This window comes from Drosophila busckii, chromosome X (assembly GCF_011750605.1).
Source record: "Drosophila busckii strain San Diego stock center, stock number 13000-0081.31 chromosome X, ASM1175060v1, whole genome shotgun sequence".
Classification (NCBI taxonomy): Eukaryota; Metazoa; Arthropoda; class Insecta; order Diptera; family Drosophilidae; genus Drosophila; species Drosophila busckii.
Window position 1 is genome coordinate 6,196,052 of NC_046608.1, and position 22,420 is coordinate 6,218,471.

Here is a 22,420-nt window from a genome sequence, read left to right on the forward strand (position 1 = left end):
TGCCAACATTCTCGTTTCCACAAGCAGATTAATACAATCTTATCGATAGAATGGAACTTCTCCATTAATGCCGCATCTGCATTTATATGCAATATGTTCAATATTTCCTATAATAATAAGTACATAATTTTTAATAAAAATGTATTACTAAGCGAATATTTCAATAGTATTTTATAAAAATATGAATGTTATGAGTGCTAGTATATACGATGAAATAAAAAAATTATTTCTTAAAATACACAAATTCTTATGCTCAATTTTGTACATGTAAAGCTATATGCAGGCTTAGAAAAAAAGAAACCTTGGCATTATTCGATGGTGCGAAAATGCTCAAGTTCACGCTTAAACATCGATAGTTGATAGTAGCATGATTTTTGGATTTGTTAAAATACTGATGGTAAGTTCTTAGGAAAATATTTGCTAAGACCAAACATCGATACTTTAAAGCAATCGAGAGTTTATCATCTCTTTTAGTTTTTTTTATGAAATATATCTCTAGATGTTGTTTAGATAAAATTAGAAGATATGCGAATTGAAAACATGTCTAAATTAAGAGATCAGTTCAGTACTGATGGAATGCGTCTTTTATCAACAAAAGACTTAAAAAATGAGAAAATAGATGCCATAGAGGACAATTTCGCTTTAGCCCTGAACACGTTGGAAAAAGATCTAAAGAAAGCTATAAAAGCGCGTGAATCTAAAAGATTAACAACTGATCAAGAAATTAAAATTGATACCTACATTGCTTATGCGACTAGTACATTATATTGGATGCACCTTAAATTAAAAGGCGTTGATATTTCAAAGGTAGGACAATAAATTTACACGTTATTCAAAATATTATTAACCATTTTTAAATTGCAGCACTATATTTTACATGATTTGGCTCGTGCTAAGGATTGTTTAGCCCGTGATAAGGAGCTAAATGATAGTAAATCCATGCAACATCTTGATATTCAGGCAACACAACGGTTTATTGCTCGAGGCCTGCACACACGTTTTGTTGATATGAATGGTGTAATGGTAACAGAAGAGCAATACAGAAAATCCCTGGACCAAAATAAATAATAAGGAAACGACATTCTGACTTTAAGGTCAATTAAAAAGTTACAAAGCATTTTTATTTTGGGTACATTGTTTTTTATTTTTCTAATAATAGTTATTGTTTTTTAAGATTTTTGGTACTCAATGTTTCGGTGGATTATGTATACGATATGATTATCGATTAGTTCTACGTAGAAATATTCTAGACCCAATGTAATGACTATCGATAAAAGACTTCTCATAATAATCTGGTCCATATTATATGAAACCATTTACCTATTAAAATAATGTTTTTGGAATTTATGAAAATTTAGTTTGAGTTAAAAAAAAAACAAAACGCTTAAGACAAGCTTTCACTTTTACCGATTGTAATTGGGCTATCGATTATATATTTCGTGCATCGATATATGCATAGCTCGATAGATGTGCAGCTCAGAGCCTGAACTAAATTTATACATTAATCTGTGTAAATTTTGACTCCCAGTGAAATTATTTTCATCGTCGGGGAAAGCAGTTATTTAAATTGACTTCTTGAACGCTAAACTGTTTTCGAATTATGTAATGTACATAACTGAGTACAACGGGTACGTGGGAATGCGAATATTGATGTGATTAATGTGAAGTAACGTAGTATGATAATACTACTTGTATTTTTGTGACAATTATAACTTTAGCATAACACTTGCAATCTGCGCAAGCGTGAGAGTATATATATCCCCATTTCGATTACAAGCAGTGTACATTGAATGCTTATATGAATTTAAATATTAAATAAACAAAAGAAAATATATATACGTACATAAATAATTATTCAGTGTATACAAATTGACATACATACATACACATACACACATCTTGAACATAAACAAATTTACTTACAATGTGAATACAAAGTGATTCCTACGAACCAATAAAAACTAATACTGAAAAGTTTTGCTCCATAAAAGTAAACATAAATATTTTTTTAACTTTTTGTGTAATTTTCCTTAATGCTATAATATATGTACATATGTACGCTGTGTATTCGTTTTCATATTTACTCATATGCTGCAAGGCCAACGAGCACAATATGCTCATGTAAATGACTTTGAAAATACATACGCACGTACAAATGTATGTGCTTAGAGGTTGCTGTTTACAAGAGAATCGTCATCGTCGCAAAAGCAATATGTAATAGCATGTCAACTACTACTGCAACTAATAAAACAACAGTTATAGTTACAAGTGATAGCAGAGAAAGAGAAACAGCAAGAGAAAAGGCTGTGTATCATCAAACGAAGACGACGACGACAGTTGAAAAAAAACAGCACGATAAATTACCAAATGCATTCTCTGGTGCCCTTGACATGAACGCATCTGTTGTTACAACACGCTCTTCATACACTACTCCTTCCTCCTCATCATCCTTGGCAACGTGCATAAATGGGCAGCCCACAATAGCGGCCGTGCACCATCAGCAGCAAAACAAACAACACAAACAACATCGCCACTACATGCTTAAGCAGCAAGCATCTATGGAGTGTTGTGATAATGATGATGAATTGGTAAAGGATTCACAACAAGCAACATTTACATCATCGCCATCAGCCTCAGCCTCTGTTGATGTTCCTTTGCAGCTGCCGCCCACACAGTTCTGTTGTAATAAAATTAATGCCAACGTAATTCCTTTAATTACTCATAAAGCTATGCGGACTATACCATCCGACAAGGTAAAAACTTAATGTTTCATAAATAAATAAACAACATATTAAATAACTATATTGTATTAACAGATCAACTTGCGCTTAATCTTAGTTTGCGGTAAAACGAAAGAATTTTTATTTAATCCCTCTGATTCTGCTGGTGATATAGCCCAAACAGTGTTTGAAAATTGGCCAGAAGGTATGTAAATAAATGCGTTTTAAAATTAAACTTGAACGGAAGCTTACGATAGTTTGTCTAATAATAACTTTTATCTCGTCCATAAGTACCTTAGCATTAAGATAGTTTGATACATGCAATTTGGGATATTGACATTGACATTATTTGTATTTTAGATTGGTCACAGGAAGCTGTTTCCAAGGCCGAAATCTTAAGGTTAATTTACCAAGGCCGTTTTCTACACTGCAATGTGACTTTGGGTGCATTGGGACTTCCACTGGGTAAAACGACTGTTATGCATTTAGTACCCCGTGATAATTTACCAGAGCCCAATTCACAAGGTATTGCTTAAATATCGTTATTATAAAGCATTTGATTATCTTGGATTTTGCTTGCAGATCAAAGACAAAAGAGTAAAGGGGGCTCTGGACGATGCTGTTCCACAAATTGCTGTATTTTGTAAATTTTATGTGAATATTTTATTTAATTCGTTTATTATGTTCACTGTAGAATAAACCTAATTGAGCAGCTTGCATTAGTTTTAATATACATTTACTGTTATCTTTAAAGTAAGTTACAGTTATAATATTGTAAGATATTAATGCAACATACATATTTATTTTTAGGTAATTGTAAAGCCATAATATCTCCAAGTATATAAACATTTTATTGTAATCATTCAGTTATTAATTAAAATGTATAGCAAAATATATAAAAATAATTTTAATCTCTTCATCTACATGTACATGCAACAGACCTGTTCTAGATTTCGATTTTAATCATAAATATACCTTTAAATCAAATTATTTCATATGAAATTTATTTGAAATCTGGTTTCGAACCGATTCGTTTTCATTTTCGAGTTGTTATTTGGAACAGGCCTGTGTATGAAAGACTTTTAATGATAAGATGCGAAAGTGACATAGTAAGACCAAATTCCGGAAAATAATGTGTCCACTTATTATCAATGACAAAGCTCTCCCCAGCAATAAAATTATACCAATAGCAATACCAACATCTCACCTCACCTCACCAATTAGTGCCGTTGAAAATAAAATCCTCTTTCCTGCTTTATTATTAAGCATCGTGTGGCACATGACTATGTTTTTTTTTCTGACAATTACTTAACCCAAATAAATAAACGAGTGTTGTAATTAAAAATACATTTATCTTGCTTTATTTCGTGACTTATGTTAGATTTAAAAGTTCTGGAATGCATTGTCGTTGTTCAACTGTGGGGAACTTACGCCTCTAATGTGAATGCGATCCCTCTTAATAATCTCCAATGCGGAAACCTATGAGAAATTAATATAATATGACAATTTAATATAGCAGGATATCGCTGTGGGATATAGTTTGGCAAAAAGTGGGCAATGTGCTCTTACATTTGACAATCGCTTGGCGTCTATTTTATAGTCCATATAAAGTGCTATGCGCTGAAGTGACAGAATACTTCTTATGCGCTCATTCGCCGTTATTACGAGAAGCCGACGTATAACGTCCTGCTCTTCATGCCTTAGATTATTTACAGCAAGCGGCAGAATATTGATATCCTTGAGTGCATCGTGATCATCGACAAGGCCTGGTATTATATCATTGTTGCAGGCCTTATGACGTTCATATCGTAAATAAGGATCAATATTGGGGCACTACAATAAGAAATGCAAAAACAGAAACGTACAAAGGCTTATGGAAAAGAAGGGTAAGTTACTGAGACATTACAGGATTCTCTGCATTCTTCTATGTCATGTTACCATTGAAGTTGTTCACCAAAAAGAAAGAAAGCACATAAAAAAAAGTTGTGTACGCGGCCAATGATAAGAAGGACTTCCTATCTGATTTTTCCTATCTGATTCATATACATATTTGGGAGCTTATACAAATTTACCTCTTGTGTGAGCATTTGACAGACGATAACGCCTAAGGACCACCAATCCACTGAATGGCCGTAGGGTGTGCCTAAGAGAATTTCCGGAGCTGTAATTAAAGTAAAAAGCAAAGATTTTTTTTACCCACCCGGAAAATAGTGAAATAAACAAAAAAAAAGGAAATAATTACTACTGGGTAGGTTTGTGAAATGGATACTAAGTAAAAATAAATGTGGGATTGAAATTGCATTCTTAATATTTATTTTCCTGCTGAATTAAAAGTTTACAACAACAATAAATTTGTAATTTATACTTAATTTTTGCCCCCCCAAAGTAACAGTTACAACGTGGACAATAGTACATATACATATATACTACGACATACAGCTAAACACAGATTTCTTCTATTTTACAGTTCTTAAACATAATAGACATATATAAATGAATATGTTTGTTTCTTTCTTACATACAGTTCTTTATAGTTTAGTTTAGTTATTAATTTCAATCACAATAAAGTTATTATTTTCTTCGTTTTATATAGATAGACATATAAATATATATGTAGACATATACTATATAACGAACAAGCTCTTAATTATAATTTTAGCTTTACCGGCAAATTTTAATGTCTCTGTTTCTGCTCAATGATTACAATAAAAATGAGACATTTTCATATAAACTTAGTGTAAATGATTTATATAATATTTACATAAAATAAAGAGCAAACTAACTTAAGCTGTAGCTTTAATCAAATTCATTGATATTGTTTCTACCCAGTTTCTCACAGCTGCCAATCGAAGACGTTTACTTGAAAATTTATAAACTAATGTACTATTGGTGGGTTAAGACGACAACTTAATTGAATTTGACTTTTGTTCTTTATGATGTGACGTGAACACGAAGACATTTACATATTTATATTTTGTTTTTCATATTTTCATGTTCCACAAAAAGCTTGTTATCTTCTAGATATATAAATTCCAACATCAGCATCGCGTGTTTTTTTTAAAACAAAGATTACTATTATCTTTGGCTTATGTGCATTTTAGTTGGAATTCTCTCAAAGTGCGAGTGTTTTTATCTAATACAATATGAGAGAGATCTTATTCAAAATGAGAACTGAGAGTAATTAGTTTATTTTGGAAAACGTAAATCACACTTCTGTACGTGTAATATTTGATATATATTCAGTCGGAATATGTTTAAGGAAGTGTGAAAGTTGATATTGCAGTGTATGAAGAGACGGAATTGAGTATCGCTAGCGCCAGGTAATGGGGTTGGGCAAAGATTATTATTGTCAGCATTATGAACATATCCCGTCACATTGCAAGCGTCTCTTTAATAATCTTTTTCATTGCGTTACCCATGGATGGCGCCGTGGAGCCAGAGGTAGAGTAATCAAATTTAAATAAATAAGGTTGTACATCGGGGAATGAAGTATCAAAAATTAAGTCGAGCTCGCTTTGACTAGGAGTTTTGGGCACATAGTCATAGCGGTTCATTAGCTCCGTTATATATATAATTTTCTCGGTAAGTAAATCGGACACGTTCTCTCGACAAAGCTGACGATCATCTTCATTTTCATGTTTGATTAAATCCAAATGCACTGTCCACACCTCCCAGGGTATGGACTCTTGCTGGAACGGCCAGCGTGTTTTCTTTTTCTGAAAGAACTCCAGACTAATTTGTCCCGACCCACAGCTTTCATTTGATCGCAGCTTTTCGCTAAACAAATTAATAGCACGCTTCACTTTCTTGGACAGACTATCGGAGGTGCAACATACGTAGGTCAGGTCCATAAAATCACAGTCGACGTCTGTGTAACCGACAGTGCCAATCGAATATTGAGCATCTCCTGTGTACATATATTTCCCCAAGCAGCGATGGAAGAGCACTGTATGGAAGATACTCGCGACTGCCTCGTCCACCTGTCTGCCCTCCATCGTTAACTCAAATAGTTGCGAACGCGCGTTCATGGCTAAACTTTAACTTAAACTCTTACAACTACAGCAATCAAATAGGCTATTACTAAAGTTTCTACGCACAATCTTTATATTTCTATATATATATATATATATATATATATATATACGTATGTGTGTGTATCTCGCTCTATATATTGAGAATATTAGTTATTGTTATTGGGTTTTTTTGTATTTTCATTTCACATGCTCTCAGTTACTATCTGGTTTAAGCCTCGCTTACACATTAGGATCTGATCATATCAAGTTTTACATTATTTAAATCGTACCCATATATTTAGGCGTGCCACAGATTGTGCGTGTTTTAGCACCAAGTTTAAGCCACTTGCTTAAACCAAAATCCGTCAACTTGATGTGAAACTCGTAGGTTATTAGAATGTTTTCCGGCTTGACATCACGATATATAATACCAGCATTATGCAAAAAATCTATAAACAAAAATACAAATACTAAATAAAACTAAAATTGTTTGAATAACTCTATTGCATTACTTACCTATAGCTAAAGCAATCTCTGCCACATATAGCCGCACTAAATCGAGGGAAAACCTTTTGATTTTGGCAAACAGTTCACCATTGGGCAGGTACTCAGATACTACAAGAAATTTATAGAAAATATTTTGCTTTGTTAAAAAGGTATCTCTATATATTATGTATCGATTAAGTTAGTTCTAGTTAACATTGTGTTTCAGTATACTTACATATAAAAAGATTGCAGCGGTTCTGCCAAAGATCTATTTGTTTGACTATGAATGGATAATGACCGCACGCCTTTTGTATATCAGCCTCGTTTTTAATCTGACGCACGCAAGTGTCTTCAATAATCTAGAACAAGTTTTACATACCAATTACTAAGCGCGTGTTTAATTTATTAGATGTGTCTCTATACCTTGGATTTCTTCAACACTTTTAAGGCATAACATGTGCTCTTGCTTTCCTCGTTCACTTTGTATACTACACCGAAAGCACCTTTTGCAATTATTTGCTTGTCTGGAAACTCTAATATGCGCTGTGACTGCTTGAAGTGAGAGCTGAAGATTATATTAGTAATTGGTCGATGCCAACGAGTTGTGGACCGACTTCCCGAGCTTCGTAATTGTGTAGATCTACAAAAAAAATAGTTTAATTAGTATTTAAAAAATAAAAATCAATATCAGAGAATTAGTCTGCTTACTCTATGTTTTGTTTTTCTCTACGCGTTTGTATGGGGTTATCTAAGAAGTTTAAGCTTAGGCAGCGCCTCAGAGATGAAATCTGCAAAATATAATATAAAATATTGTTAAGCGCATAAGCAAAATTTGTTGTGATTCAAAAGCTAGCACTTGATGTTGTTTTCTACATTATTTTGTTTTGCTCTTAAAATTCGCACAACACACGTGCAAACTTCTATCAATTTAGATAATGGCTTATTACATTATTGTTAAACATAAGAAAGACATTTTTTAATAGAACACATTAATTAAATATTTAATTATTTATTATCTTAGTCAAAAATATATCTATTATATACATTTAAATGTTGTTCTACTTCTATACAAATTTTTGTTACACATTGTGTACTTGAATGAAACTCGCAAATCGCAGCGAAAACAAACATATACATATACATATATATTTACTATATACTACTGAAGAGCACGCTAATCTAACGTACACATGTGTATGTAAGTATGTACATACATACATATGTATTTATATGTACGCATGTTACATTGATAGATACATACATATGTACATGTAACAAAAGGAATACAACTCTTAGGATTTGCAGCTTAACAAGTTTTTTAGTAATACAAATGAGTTGAGCTGTAAGATTATCCTTTTTGGATGATTTAAGTACTTTTTAGACTACTTTCAAGCCTTTTATTTACGTGTTAACAGCTATTGCGCATTGCGAGATACAATATTTTGACTCACCTGGTGTAAACGATGTATATTTAAAACAGTGGGCGTGCAACTATCAGCGTTAGGTAAAGGTGCAAAGTGAACTGTTTTGGCTCTTTGTGGATATTTGGCGCTGCTTGAGCAGCTGGCAATTGTTATTACACTTGTTTGTTGTTCTAATGGTTGCACCTCCTTTATCACTGTGTTTTCATGTATTTTTCTTGCTAGTTCGGCAATGCTTTTCTTAGTATCGATTAATTCATTATTTGGAGGACAGGTTTTTGTTACTACACTCTCAGTTATTTGAGATGTCCTTGCTTCTTCGCACCCTGCCAATGTATTGCCCATCAATAATAATACTTATCAAATTTTAGTTGTCTTTTTCGCATATCTAGTGATGGTCTCTTACAATACTAATCGTACGTTCTTATCGCAGTCGAATACATATATTTTGTCTGTCTTCAGAACTTATGAATTATCGATATATTCATTATTTCCGAAGTGATGGGAGACCAAGGTTGCCACATGAAAATACGTTTTACAGCCTATTGTGACCCTTTTTTAATTTAGAAACTCATTATTTTGTTATAGTCAGCTGTATAAATGAATATAAACATTTTTTGATAACTATATACTATTAATTTTTTAGGGTTTCGCAATTACACACAATGTATAGAATAAATATTCCTCATAAATACCTTCTTGCAGCACTTTTTATTGCAAACATTTAATATGTACCATAAATAGCAGTTATATTATACCTAATAATCAAGAATTATACATAGATCAAAAGCCTGCGTTAAGGAGTAACTTTATAAATAACTATCGATATTAAACAAATTAAGTGAAAACTTAATACCCAATATGGAAGAAAATAATGAGAAACAGATCTGAATTTTGTACTATAGCTACATATAACAGATTTATCAAGGACTTTCCCCAATTTATTTTTGATTTGTATCGATATATCATTTCGTATAAAAAGTGCAACTAGTCTGACGTAGATCCTGAATATTGCTTCATGTAACAGATTTATCAAGGACTTTCCCCAATTTATTTTTGATTTGTATCGATATATCATTTCGTATAAAAAGTGCAACTAGTCTGACGTAGATCCTGAATATTGCTTCATGTAAATTTTTTTCTTATAGAGTATATAAAAATTAAAAGTAAAATTTATTAACCAAATTAAATGATAATACCATTGCTATCATAATATTGCTTAGAAATTTTAAGTTTTCAAAAATTTTTAATGATGAAGTTGATGTTGCTTTTGAAGGTTTTTAACTTATCATATTGAATTAAATACAACCCTCGAGCAAACTGTTGAAAATATTAATTTCCTTTGTAAATTGTTCTTATAGATAATAATTTACACATATGGTCGTGGATATATTGAAAATTGAACATGAAAATGGAACAAATATCAAGTCATTTTCTGTTCGATTCCGTATTCCTGTTGCAAATATACTAAGCATAGATATAATAAAGCGATAGCGATTAGTTTCGTAACACAGCGGGGTATCGATATTTGTGTATTTACTGCAGTGTTTTCGATTTGTGGTAAAAAGTTTCGGAACTCATTAATGTTTTCTATGCTGAAGATTAACACATTTAAAGCAAATATGCAAAATTCAATGTGTTCATGTTAATCGGAATGAATGTACGTGTGCTGTGTAAATTCAGTGAAAATGTATGAAACATAATTTGCAGCCTATTAACAAGTCCTTCAAAGTAAGCTGCTAACTTGCGGCAGTGTAGCTGTTGCTACGAACAAAACACTTCGGGAGCACTTTGATAGTGACTACTCTTATAAAGTGCAAGCGAGATGGCTATTGGCTGCTAGAATCATTGTATACATACATATATACATACATAAAACAAAGCAAGTAGCGCGCCAGCGCTCTCGCAGCCGACTTGTCAGCACTGCTTAACATAAAAAAGAAATTAAATGAATTAAAAAAACGTTTTGTGCACTCCTTGCATATATGTGAGAAATATTGACAAATGAACACCGTACTAAACTACATAAATGCCGAATGACATAGTGAACAATTAATGCAGCATTATGCATATGAAATAGGAATATATACAAATTTATTTATACATGTACACGCATGTATGTACATGTGCATGTAATAAACATGCCGTATATATATATATATATATACATATATATATTTATATACATACGTATGTATGTATGCATATACTTTGAAAGCTGTAAGTACATTTGTACATATGAATGCAAAACCAAGCAACATACTTGCGTATGTATATATGTATGTACATACTACATACATCATACTACATACTACGTGCATACATAGATAAGTATACAAAAGTGTGTGTATTACAATATACTCGTGTATTGATATATTTCAATATGTATATATGTACGAATATTTATGTGCGTTCGCAAGCGATTTACAAAAAAAAAAAAATTAAATAAAAAAACGCACAAAATTCAAAGTTTATTTTGAGTGTTTTTTTTTTGTGTGTTTGTGAATATTGATAATAGTGAAAACATATACATACATACTATGTATAATATACCGGTTAGCCTTCGGCATGCGACTAACTAATGTGCTATATTCGTTAAAAAAAAAATAAAAAAAACTGCATACTTTTGCAACAAAATTCTATGGACAAATGAGCAACTTTAAGGAAAATTAATTGTTTGAGGCTGCGTGTGTGTGTGTATGTGTGTATACTATTTATGCATGCATATTGTATAAAAAAGCAATAAGATTCGACAAGCATGATTGTAACGTCTATGTATAATGTTTGTATGTATGTAATTTCAGCCAAGAAATTTGTGGTGAAACCCAATGGACGTTCACATGGACAACGACAGAGACAGCATTGTTGATTACAGTTTTGATTGCAGGCGTCGCAGCAGAGCAGCAAATGTTACACGAAAGTATTATTGATATTGTAGATGAGCAAACGCAACAAAAAACACAAACAACAAATAATAACAAAACAAAGCAAAATCAAAGCAAAAACAAACACAAACGCAAACTGGCACATACACAGACATCGCCACCGCCGACCCAGACACACAGCGTACGCATGTATTTGGTGGCTGCATTATAAGAATGGATAGCTCTAGCAACAGCAACACGGATATGCCGGAGTTGAAGCCGCCTAGTGCCGGCACTGCCGGCACCGGTGCGGCCGTTGCTAGCGTTGCATGTAGCAGTCAGACGGAGTCGCTTGCAACAACGCCACAGGATAGTCTAGCGGCGGCTGAGACTACCGCTGGCATGGATTGCGCGACTACGACGACGACGACGACGATGATGACAGCCGCAGCAGCAGCAGCGACAATAACGTCCGCAGCAGCGGCAGCTGCCGCATCATCATCATCATCATCAGCAGCAGGTTTAACTGCAGCAACGCTTAACCTGCCGCCGCCTACGCCACAACTTTTTAGTTCCGCAGGCGAGGCAGCTGCTGCTTCCTTAAGTTGTGTTGCTTTACTGCCAGCGCCGACAATAGCATCAGCGCCGACGCCGACAGCGACGGCGACAGCAGCAGCATCTTTAGAGCAATCCAGTACAACAGATATGCCTTCAGCTCCAGCTTCCATAGGTCCAAGTGCCAGCGATTTCGATTCAGATACGGAGCTATCTGTTGTCGCGGCAGCAGCCGCGCAGCGGCAGATGCACAAGCACAGTATTGATCCAACTGAGGCGGGCACGGGATAAGGGAAAAGTCTCTAACGCCGCCGCCGCCAACGTTAGCAGCATCGACTGGGACTGCTGCTGCTGCTGCAGTCGCACCGAGTGGTATTACCAACGCTATCACCAATGGTCACACCTGCAGCAGCAGCAGCAGCAACAACAACAACAATACACACCAAACAGGAACGGGAACGGAAAGAGGAACGGGATCGGGATCGGGTCTCAATAGTAAACAGCAGCGTCAGCAGAAACGTCGACGTGAGCGTGCACAGCGTCTGCAGGCAGAGCGCGATAATCGTTGCATATCAAATGCATTGATTGCAGCTGGAGCAACGGGCGGAGCTGTTGGTGCTGCTGCGAGCGCTGGCAGCGGCGGAGGCGGAGGCGGTGGTGTTGGTGTTGGCGGTGGCGGTGCTATGACGATTGTTGGTTTGAGCAATCCTGCTCCCACGATCAATGGCACTGTGGCCACTATGGCGCCAGCTGCTATGCTAAGCAATACAAGTAGTGTCTTGGGTCCAGGCAATGGCATACTCTATCATCTGAATAGCGCTGGGAGCGTGGGCGAAGATAGCAATAATTCGAATGGCAATTTCACCAGCAGCAGCAATGGCAGCAATAATTTGCTACCGCCAACCGATAGCATAGCCTCGCTGCTGTTAAATCCGCCGCATTCGCCGGAGTGTAACTCAGGTCTCATGGCAACGCCAAGCGATAGCGAGGGTGAATCCCTGGACGAGGATTTGCTCTCCACATCATCCTCATCCACTTTATTGCTGCCGCGCGATAAGCCTCCGCCGCGTCCGCCACCTCCAGTGCGACGCAAATTGCCGCGTTCACCTGTGCTCGAAGAGGAAATCATTGATGGCTTTGCCATATTGGAGTTTAAAACATATGAAGATCTCGAGGTAAGCGAACAATTCAATTATATTAGTTTGCTTATTTATTTGCATATGATTTGACTTTTGTTACTTACACTTACACAGTTTGCAATGAAATTGGGACAAAAACGCAAGGAGAAGCGGCTCTCGGCGCTGGAGGAGTTAACTTGCACCTATAGCATAGAAGAAATGAAAATGCCAAAGATTATAGATACGGGCCAGCCGCATCCAATACGCCCGAACAACATACACAACAACAACAACAATAATAATAATAACAATCATAGTATGTCCGTCAAGGATAATAGCAATCATCATCATCGTCACCACCACGTTGTGGTTGCCGCAACAGCAGCATCAATAAGCAATAATAACAATAATAATAGCAACAACAACAATCACACACAAAGTACTTCAATTAATAACAGCAATAGCGTAGTTTATCCCGTGCCATTGACGAACATGTGCACAGCACCCGATGCTGAGAACGAAATGTCTTGGACAGGAGAGCAATATCAAAATCAGCAGCAGCAGCAGCAGCAGCAACATCAGCAGCAACACCAGCAGCAGCAGCAGCATCTGCTAAACAGCAACAATGCAATACAAAACTCACACATTAAGCAGACTGAAGCGGGCCCAGTGGTGATGAGGGGCAGCTTACTAGAGAATGGTGGCAATGACTTAATGACTGCTAACCGCACAATGTTGCCGTCGCATATGGATGCAACAGCTGCAACTGTTGCCGGCAGCAGCAGCAGCAACAACAACATTGCCAAATCTCAAAACTCCTTTTGTAATGCAACAAATAATCAAACCAAGAGTATGGTTGCCGAATATATTAGTTTAAAGAACACAAAATTAACTGAGGCAACTGTTGTTGCAACAGTTAACAATCATTTAAGTGTAATGCTAACATCTGCCTCATGTCCGAAAGTTAAAGTGAGTAAATACACAATTTTTAGTTGCTCTTATAATTTGCAAATTAATTCCCATTGCAGAAGTTAAACAGTTTAGAAAGCAGCGAATCTAAAATGCATACGACTGCCACACTTCCAATCTGCAATCTGAAGCTGGAGATTGCTGCTGAAAATCTGGTAAATGGTACAGCGCAGGTCGCTGAGGCCAGCATCCTACTTCAAAAGGATAGTGATCTAAGTGTTCGTTTTTTGGATGTAAGTAACTCGCTCAAAACTGCTAAAAACTCACCTAATTTTCAATCTATATGTTGTATGCTTTTAATTTCATATTAATTAATTAAAGCAAGCGTTAAGTAGTGCTGAACAACAGCTTGGGTATATATATATATTAGATTCGCACTCGCTACAAAATTCATTCATCCACTCACTTAGCGAACTCCTTGCAAGTGCGCACCTATGAATGAAACTATCTATTGACATTGACATTCATCAATTAATGTAACACGAGATGCTGCGAGCATCCGCATGTTCCGGTTTTCAAGTTCATCACTCACAATTCTGAGAACAAAAACGGGGGGGTGGACCGATGACAAGGTGGACCGACGACCGCCTGTGAAGCAATTGTAATCCGTTTTACACACGCGCCGGCCGGTATCTCTGTCTCTCTCTCTTTCTAATAGTCATGCATCTCTTTCTATGTCACGTGGATATTAATTCTTAGAAATATGAATGAACAACACTAGACTATACTACTTGTGTTTACATTTGAACAGTTAGCTGAGTTGCTGGGCTATATAATATTAATTATTTAATTTATTAGCAATTAGCATCTGAGTCAAATCTAAAAACTAATCTTAATCCCTTTATGTTATATAATTATTTTTACAGAATTCAATTCACTGTAGCAGCAACAACAAAGAAACTAATATCGTAAGTTAATTGACTTATTCAATTCGCAAACATTAACTAAGCATATTTTTCTTTCTTTTTGTTTCTTTCTGTTTAGTGTGATAATGCTAATGGCGAAAATAAGGTAAGCAAAGCTTAAATTTTTTGTCTTTATATTAGTTTAATGAAATTTAAAACCCAATAGACTTTAGTGCATATTATTGCTATGATGATTAATATTATATATGTCTGCTTGCTTTCAATTTACAGAATTCGGACAACATGTTAGCTTTTGTTTTTCCCCCAAAACCAACACAAACGCTCATTTCACCGCGACAAAGTGCGACGCAACGCAAATCCTCAGACTATGCACACCAGATGGCACGAACGGAATGCGCGCCAAGTGATAATGATGATTCCGTTTCAAGGACATCACCAGTGGCGCTTAAGAGTCCTTTAAGCGACGCAATTGTTGCCGTTGCCGCCATGGCAACCGATGGCAACGAGAAGCTAAGCGATGGTAATGGCATTAGTACAAAGTGCAAAGCTGCTGTTAATCCCAATGCAATCTTAGCCACAAGCCCGATGCTGGAAAAGTGCGACGTTGCTTCACCCAAAGCTGCCACAGACACTTCCTTGCATAATCTCATGCTCAGTCATGGGAGAGCGGACGGCGCCGCGGGACAGGTAAGCGTGCAGTCAAAAGTAATCGCTTTTGGGCATAAACTTGATAGTTATGCTATGCATTTGCCTATAACCGATATATACAGTAGCTGTCTATCCATTGATGCTTATAACTAACTATAATTTGTTTTCTAGGCCTTTAACTGCGATAGCCATATGACAGCATTATCCTCACTCAGTCTGACTTCATCTACCAATGCTCAGGGCGTAATTTTAAGCACAAAGATGGCAACAAGTACAGCAGGAGCGGGAGCTGGAACAGGCGCACCACCCGGACACGAGCTGGATGCAATAGCCATGCGGTCAACGGTTTCATTAATGCCTAATCAATTAACGCCAGCGACGATGGCATCGCCTATGGGAATGAGCAGCGGCTTTGTCAGCGAGCGAGCGGCGCAGCAGCACGCGTTACTTAAAGCGAATGAAAGCGCACAGCTGCAGCTACAGCATCAACATCAGCAGCAGCAACACCAACAACAACAACAACAGCAGCAGCAGCAACTGATAGATGTGACGGGAACAGCAGTGGAAGCAAGCACGAAAAGCACGGGGACGACTACAACGCATGTGCCCAACGGATTCATTGCCGGCTATGCGCCCGTTAATTGTGCCACAAGCATGTCTGGTGGCATGCTGACGCGCATATCGCCGCATGGCGTAAATGCCAGCAAGCTGCATGCGGCGACCATCACAAGTGCCAATGCGGCGACAGTTATGAGCTCGATGAGCTCAATGGGCCCAATGGGCGTAATGGGTGGCAAGCCAACGTTCAGCACGGCAGCGAACAGCATCGGCGGCTCGTCTTTGGTTTTTCATGGTGCTGCACCGGGGCCGCCGCTGGGACCACATATGGGCGTGGGCATGGGCATGGGTCTGCCAATGCTAATACAAGCAGCGCCCTATCGCACGCCTTATGCCAACTATCCGCTCTATGCTCCCTATGGCAGCTTGGCACATGGTCAGTACCTGTCGTCGGTGTTGCCCGTGGCAGCGCCAACAATCTCAGCGCAATCTCCGCAACGCAGCAGCAGCAGCGGTCGTGATATGTCCTCAGCAGCGCCAACAACAACGCTCAAAGCGCCACCAACGGGCAATCCAACATCACAGCAGCAACAGCAGCAGCAGCAATCTGTAAGCAGCTCGCCTGGACTGCGACCCATGACGCCGCTGAGCTATATGATGCGCAATAATAACAACGGCAATGTTGCCGTTGTGTCTTCGTCAACAGCAACTGTATTACCTCAAATGAATGCAGCAGGCCATGCGCTAAGCACTTCGCTCGCCACGCATCATCCACATGGAGCGCAGCATGCGCAAATGCCATTGTATACCGCGGGCAGCTTTGGTGTCTCCAGCGCCTCCATTATGGCGCCGATGCAGACGAGCACAACGGTTAGTGCTGCCGGTGGGCAGCAATTGTTACTGTCGGCGCCTATGCAAATCCTACCTGGCGGTGCTTTGCCCGTGCAGCAGATGATACAAGTCTCCTCCGCATCCTCAGGCTCGCATCCACAATTTGTTTCGTCGACCGCTCCGACGAATTTACGTGGCGTCGGTCCAGCAGCCATTAACAGCAGCAATGCCCCCAATGCAGTGCTTGCCGTCAAGAGTTTAACAACAGCCATGCCCACGTCATCGATAACGTCTGCGATAGCGTCATCATCATCATCCTCGTCTTCGTCGTCATCATCTTCGTCTGTGATCCAAAAAGTGCTCTCGCCCAAGATCGAGGGCAACAGCAGAGAACGGGAAACCAATTACAACAGGTAAGTGTGTTTTTGCTATATAATTATTGATGGAGATTTTGAATTGGATTTTCAATTATTTTGCAGCCTTGCAAACATGCGTCCTGGCAATCCTGCTGCAGCATCAATGGGCGGCATGCCGCAGGGCATGACGCTAGTGCCTCCACTTTGCAGCCTTGTGCCTTCGACACCATATAGCAGTGGATCGGGCACGATTTTGTCAACGGCAACGCATACTGGGCTGCCAGGAGCAGCGGGCGCGAATCAAATACAATCCTATTCCCCCAAAACGGGCACCTGGCTTAAGTGAGTAGATGAATTGCCAAGCATTCCAGCCTACAGCTTAACTAACTTTTCTGTTCCTCTTGCAGCGCCTCGGGAATGCCAACGACAGCGGTTGCGTGTAGCTCATCGGTGCCCATTATGTCCAGCGGCAATACGCGACCAACTGTATCTCCGCTGAATGCTGGTGTGCCTGGAGGAGCGAGAATAGCTGGAAATTCTATTTCGCCGCATCCTGGACTAGCCACGGCACACAACATACCTGTATCCAACTACCAGGCTACATTTCTGCCGCCGCCGGGACCCTCGCAATCTTCGCCAGCATCGACTATTTCGATAACGTCTTCTATTAGCAATAATTCTACAACGCATTTACCGTTAACGTCCACAACATCCGCCGGCATTGCGACCATGCCCACTGCCACAACAACAACAACATCGGTCAGCAGCTTGAGCAGCAACACGCAACAAGCTTCATCAGCAGCGGCGGCAACAGCATCAACGGTGTCATCCAGCGCAGCGACAATCGCATCGCATCCATTCTCAGCCGAGTCGCTCTTCCAGCCAAACAAAAGTATTTTATCTAAAGCTCTCATGTGTGTTAAATAATTAATGTATTTGTATTTGCATTGCAGATGATCAAGCAGATTTGTTACGCCGCGAGCTGGACAGTCGGTTCTTGGATCGCTCGGGCCTGGCACAGCCTCCTCCGCCGCCGCCCACTTCCACGGCTGCCTCGTATTTGCGGCAAGAGTTACATCACCATCAGCATCAGCATACGCATCTCCATCAGCATCCACAGATGCTGTCGGCGACACCAATGTCAGTTGCCACAACCGCTATACCGCCGCCCACACCGCCAACTCCAGCGCAAATCTTCCCGCCACTCTACAAAGACATCCCCAAACTGTCAGCCGTCGATTCGCAAATCTATCGCGCAGGCATGGGCCTGCCGCCCGGCTATTCGGGCTACAATCCGGCCAGTTTGCTGCACGCTGGCCTGGGCGGACCCACACCCTTTATGCCGCCCAACCACTTGACATCATTTGCGCCAAAGGTGAGCGTGGCTAACACTTGCGTGCTTGGAACTTTTATAAACTGGCTTTCGTTCTTTCAATAAACTTTACAGAAAACTGGACGCTGGAATGCTATGCATGTTCGCATTGCCTGGGAGATTTATTACCATCAAAATAAGCAGAGCTCAGAGAAATCTGGTGCAGCTGCAGCGGCCGGAGCTGCAGCTGCCGCTGCTGCTGCTAGCGGAAGTGGTGGCAATAATAGTATGAATTGCAACAACATATGCGTAACCTCCAGTGCACCAGGCAGTACGATGAACATGAACATTGGTCCGGGTTGCAGCGGTTCTGTGGGCACAAGCAATCTTTGTCCCTCTGCCGCCGGAGCGAGTGGGCCGCCGACATCGGTCAGTGCTTCGGCAGCGTCAATTGGCATGAAGGCGACACCAGCATTGGCACTCAGTTCAACATCGCCTCATTTAATGCATAGGCCAGGAGAGATGACATCAACGCCAGGCTACACGAGATCTCCCTTCGAAGCGTCGCCACTTGCTGCCAGTTTTATTGGTGCACCTCCCAGTCATATAGGTAAATGACGAAAAATTTGAAATAAAACCAAACTAAAACTAAACCTTTTTACAGGTACGGCGGTATCGCCCTTTGGACGCTACGTTGGCTCATTCGGATTTCCCGGTCTGTCGCCATTCGGACGAGATATTTCATTGGGCGGTCATTTAGATGCATGGAGGTAATTGAAAATGAAATGCTTAAAGATCATACAATCATACTAATAAATAAATATTTTCCCATGTATGCTTTGCAGATCCGGCTCTATACCGCGCTCTGTAGCTTACCATCCGGCAGCGTCCGTTGGTCCCGGTGGCTGGTCCATCAAAGGGGACCCAGCTTTGGAAAACGCGCGTCGCGAAGCAGAGGAGCGAGAACGGGAGCGTGAGATACGGGAACGGGAGCAGCGCGAACGCGATCGTCAGAGACGAGAGCGCGAGGAACGAGATCGCAAGGAGAAAGAAGAGAAAATGAAACGTGAGCAACAGGAGCGAGAGCGCGAACGAGAGCGAGAACGGGAGCGTAAGGAACGCGAGCGTCGCGAGCTGGAACGACGAGAAATGGAACGTGAGCGAATGCTGCAGCAACAACGAATCAATGAAAGTAGCAAACAGGCAGCAGCTGTGGCTGCCTCAATGGGCACGCCACGAGATCGCTCGCCCCATCGTAGCCTTAGCGATCATAATGTCGAAATACGCATCAAAGAGGAACATCCGCGCTCGAAAGAAGAACAAGATGTCATGATGATGCGCGCCGCGTCAGTCTCATCGGCAGGTGTTGGGGATCCGCGATATCATCCATCCTCGCTGGCGGCGGCTCAAGCGAATGCTGTTGCTGCAGCACATCATCATGCCAATTTTATGGTGACGGGTCGACACGGACCTCCACATGGGATACCTCCGCCCTCACCACATATGTCGCGCGGCATGATGCCCCTGGGTGTTGGTGGGCCAATGACGCATTTTTCTTCTGCTGGCCCCTCGTGGGGCATTGATCCATATGGCCGCGATCCGTATGGCCAAATACTGAGATACAATCCTATGATGGAGGCCATATATGCTGCGCAATCCACAGCACACTTGCGTGGTAAGGAGCCCAGTCCTATACCGCCGCCATCAGTGGGCTCCTTAGGTCCACCTCCTACGCATTTACGCATGCAACCATCCAGTGTGGGTGTGATCGCCGCTTCCAGTGCATCTGCGCCGCCGCCATCAATGCAATCGCAAATGGGTACTCAAATGGGTATGGGCAAGGTGCAGTTGCAGGCACCTCCACCCATGGGCATGTCAGTGCAGCATATGATAACTGTTGACTCTCTTAGCCATGCGCCGTTAACGGCCAAAAAGGAGCCCGACCACAGCATCGGCATTGTGGTGAACGCGCCTGGTAATGTTGGCAGCCATAATAGTATGCCTGGTAATGTCATTGGTATATCACCCTCACCGGTCACGCCAAGTCGATGAGTACTCTCGCAATAGCATCATTATAAATAGCAAATAAAAATCAGAGAAATCACAGAAATTTGTAAAATTTCTAGCACCACGTACCATTACCATTTACCATTTTACCCCGCAATGTCAATAAATGTTGTAACAGAACTATTTTATCTCCTACCTCTACCCAGCACATAATTAGCCTGAAACGTAAAGAAAAGCAAATACCACACACTCATACACATAGACACAGAAAAGAAAATCAGAGATAATAAGCGAATAAGCTGTTGTAATATATAAAATATATATTTATATTTATTAATTTATTTTTAATACGGCAAGGTTAATAATGTCGCATATAAGAAATTTTAGATTTTTATCATATATATATACTATAAAACCAAAATTATTAGAATGATGGAAATACCCACTTTCCATTTTCTCCGAATTTTTTCTGCGAGCCATAATCTTTCGGGTAATAATTGCTTCCCACTAACGTCTACCCACGCAAACAAAACAACAAAATATTAATTACAAAAAAACAAAAAAAAAAAAAATACAAAAAAAAACAATGAAACAAAGCAAACAGCACATTCATACTCTCGTTTATACATCAATAAGTCTTTAATCTTATAACACCGAAACCTATTAGATGAGCTGTTTAGTTTTGCGTATATAAATTTCGTGCATTTGTATTATTTGTAATATGTAAAATTTAATGAACATATATGTAATGCGAGCATATATACTGATAATTAGATTGTACATACATAGGCATACGTTTTAATATATACAAATATAATTATATTTATATATATACACATGCATACGTTTAACATAAAATACGCAATCAATTTTTGAATAAAATTGTTGTATTCTACCATCTAGCAACTTATGAAATTATACCACATTCCAATCCAGAATTGTGTTTTTCCAGGTGTAATATTTGTTATACCGGTAATGTATATAAATCAAAAATATAATAATAATAGAATTATTTCTAATAACAGTCTAAAAGTCTTTTTACTCGTTTACTCCGTTTCCCGTTTTGTATTCTCCTTATTAATTAATTAACAGGCATGTCTAAAGCTGTAACCGACAATTATCCCATAAACTAGCAGCACTACTTAAGAGAACATACATATGGAACATTATGGTAATGTGAAAGATTAAGTATTTTTATTTTGCTGTCCTGACAACACTAATATCAAAAATTAATGAAATCTTCTAAGAAGTATTGCCATACATATAATATAAAAATAAAATATTATATTTCCCTGCTTGAAACTATTTACTAAAACAATAATAATATGTTAATGATTTAATGTATTTATTTTATTACAAATTTTTAAATTCAATCTCCTATTTGCAATTTGTTGAAAGAACAAATTAATATAAAGATTGCTTTTATTTTTTATAAGCAACTGTTTAGGTTGTTTCTCTAATTTTACTGAAATTTAAAAATCGGTTAGTGTGTGCTTTTTAAATTGTGACAAAAATATGATATTGCATAGCGTTATCGAATGAATCGCAGTAACTATTATCAGTAATAGTGCAGCTTCTACAATGAAATTAAATATTAAGGAAAATCTTTTTGTCCGTAAGTCAATAAATTTATATGTATACAAAATTCTTTTTATTTTATAGTACTATATATTTAAAATTAATATTTTTAATGAAT

General features: G+C 38.8%; 6 protein-coding genes across 7 annotated transcripts; 4 read left to right on the forward strand and 2 right to left on the reverse strand.

Annotated features, from left to right (window-relative positions):
- Positions 1 to 489: 489 nt before the first annotated feature.
- On the forward strand, positions 490 to 1,111 carry LOC108606121. Its single transcript, XM_017995974.1, has 2 exons — positions 490 to 807; positions 865 to 1,111. The coding sequence occupies exons 1-2, from the start codon at positions 526 to 528 to the stop codon at positions 1,066 to 1,068; spliced, it is 486 nt and encodes a 161-aa protein (XP_017851463.1). The 5' UTR covers positions 490 to 525; the 3' UTR covers positions 1,069 to 1,111.
- A 399-nt stretch (positions 1,112 to 1,510) lies between these two features.
- On the forward strand, positions 1,511 to 3,459 carry LOC108605738. 2 transcript variants are annotated; one of them, XM_017995535.2, is made up of 5 exons: positions 1,511 to 1,628; positions 2,099 to 2,753; positions 2,817 to 2,925; positions 3,081 to 3,245; positions 3,303 to 3,459. In XM_017995535.2, the coding sequence occupies exons 2-5, from the start codon at positions 2,160 to 2,162 to the stop codon at positions 3,365 to 3,367; spliced, it is 933 nt and encodes a 310-aa protein (XP_017851024.1). In that variant the 5' UTR covers positions 1,511 to 1,628; positions 2,099 to 2,159; the 3' UTR covers positions 3,368 to 3,459. The 2 variants fall into 2 exon arrangements, with proteins under 2 accessions (XP_017851024.1, XP_017851023.1); XM_017995534.2 differs by lacking the exon at positions 1,511 to 1,628 and having other exon boundaries at positions 1,862 to 2,753.
- A 620-nt stretch (positions 3,460 to 4,079) lies between these two features.
- LOC108607212 (serine/threonine-protein kinase S6KL) lies at positions 4,080 to 9,032 on the reverse strand. The gene is made up of 9 exons (XM_017997880.1): positions 8,671 to 9,032; positions 7,928 to 8,007; positions 7,643 to 7,859; positions 7,455 to 7,578; positions 7,250 to 7,348; positions 7,024 to 7,182; positions 4,793 to 4,881; positions 4,290 to 4,553; positions 4,080 to 4,199 (listed from the first exon to the last, which is right to left on the reverse strand). Exons 1-9 carry the CDS (start codon positions 8,983 to 8,985, stop codon positions 4,104 to 4,106), a joined length of 1,443 nt encoding a protein of 480 aa, XP_017853369.1. The 5' UTR covers positions 8,986 to 9,032; the 3' UTR covers positions 4,080 to 4,103.
- On the reverse strand, positions 5,343 to 6,807 carry LOC108607213 (autophagy-related protein 101). The gene has a single exon (XM_017997881.1). It carries the CDS (start codon positions 6,746 to 6,748, stop codon positions 6,092 to 6,094), a length of 657 nt encoding a protein of 218 aa, XP_017853370.1. The 5' UTR covers positions 6,749 to 6,807; the 3' UTR covers positions 5,343 to 6,091.
- Positions 9,033 to 11,128: 2,096 nt separating the features above from the next.
- LOC117134912 (antifreeze protein Maxi-like) lies at positions 11,129 to 12,350 on the forward strand. The gene is made up of 2 exons (XM_033294378.1): positions 11,129 to 11,337; positions 11,445 to 12,350. The coding sequence occupies exon 2, from the start codon at positions 11,739 to 11,741 to the stop codon at positions 12,348 to 12,350; it is 612 nt and encodes a 203-aa protein (XP_033150269.1). The 5' UTR covers positions 11,129 to 11,337; positions 11,445 to 11,738.
- On the forward strand, positions 12,350 to 21,296 carry LOC108606583 (mucin-19; the record flags this gene model as incomplete). Its single annotated transcript, XM_017996812.2, has 14 exons — positions 12,350 to 13,234; positions 13,313 to 14,146; positions 14,206 to 14,379; positions 15,013 to 15,054; positions 15,131 to 15,157; positions 15,283 to 15,532; positions 15,587 to 15,699; positions 15,832 to 17,462; positions 17,529 to 17,747; positions 17,813 to 18,297; positions 18,359 to 18,780; positions 18,853 to 19,327; positions 19,382 to 19,487; positions 19,563 to 21,296. Coding segments are annotated over 14 exons (6,870 nt in total), but the record flags the coding sequence as incomplete, so codon positions are not given.
- Between the last annotated feature and the right edge of the window lie 1,124 nt (positions 21,297 to 22,420).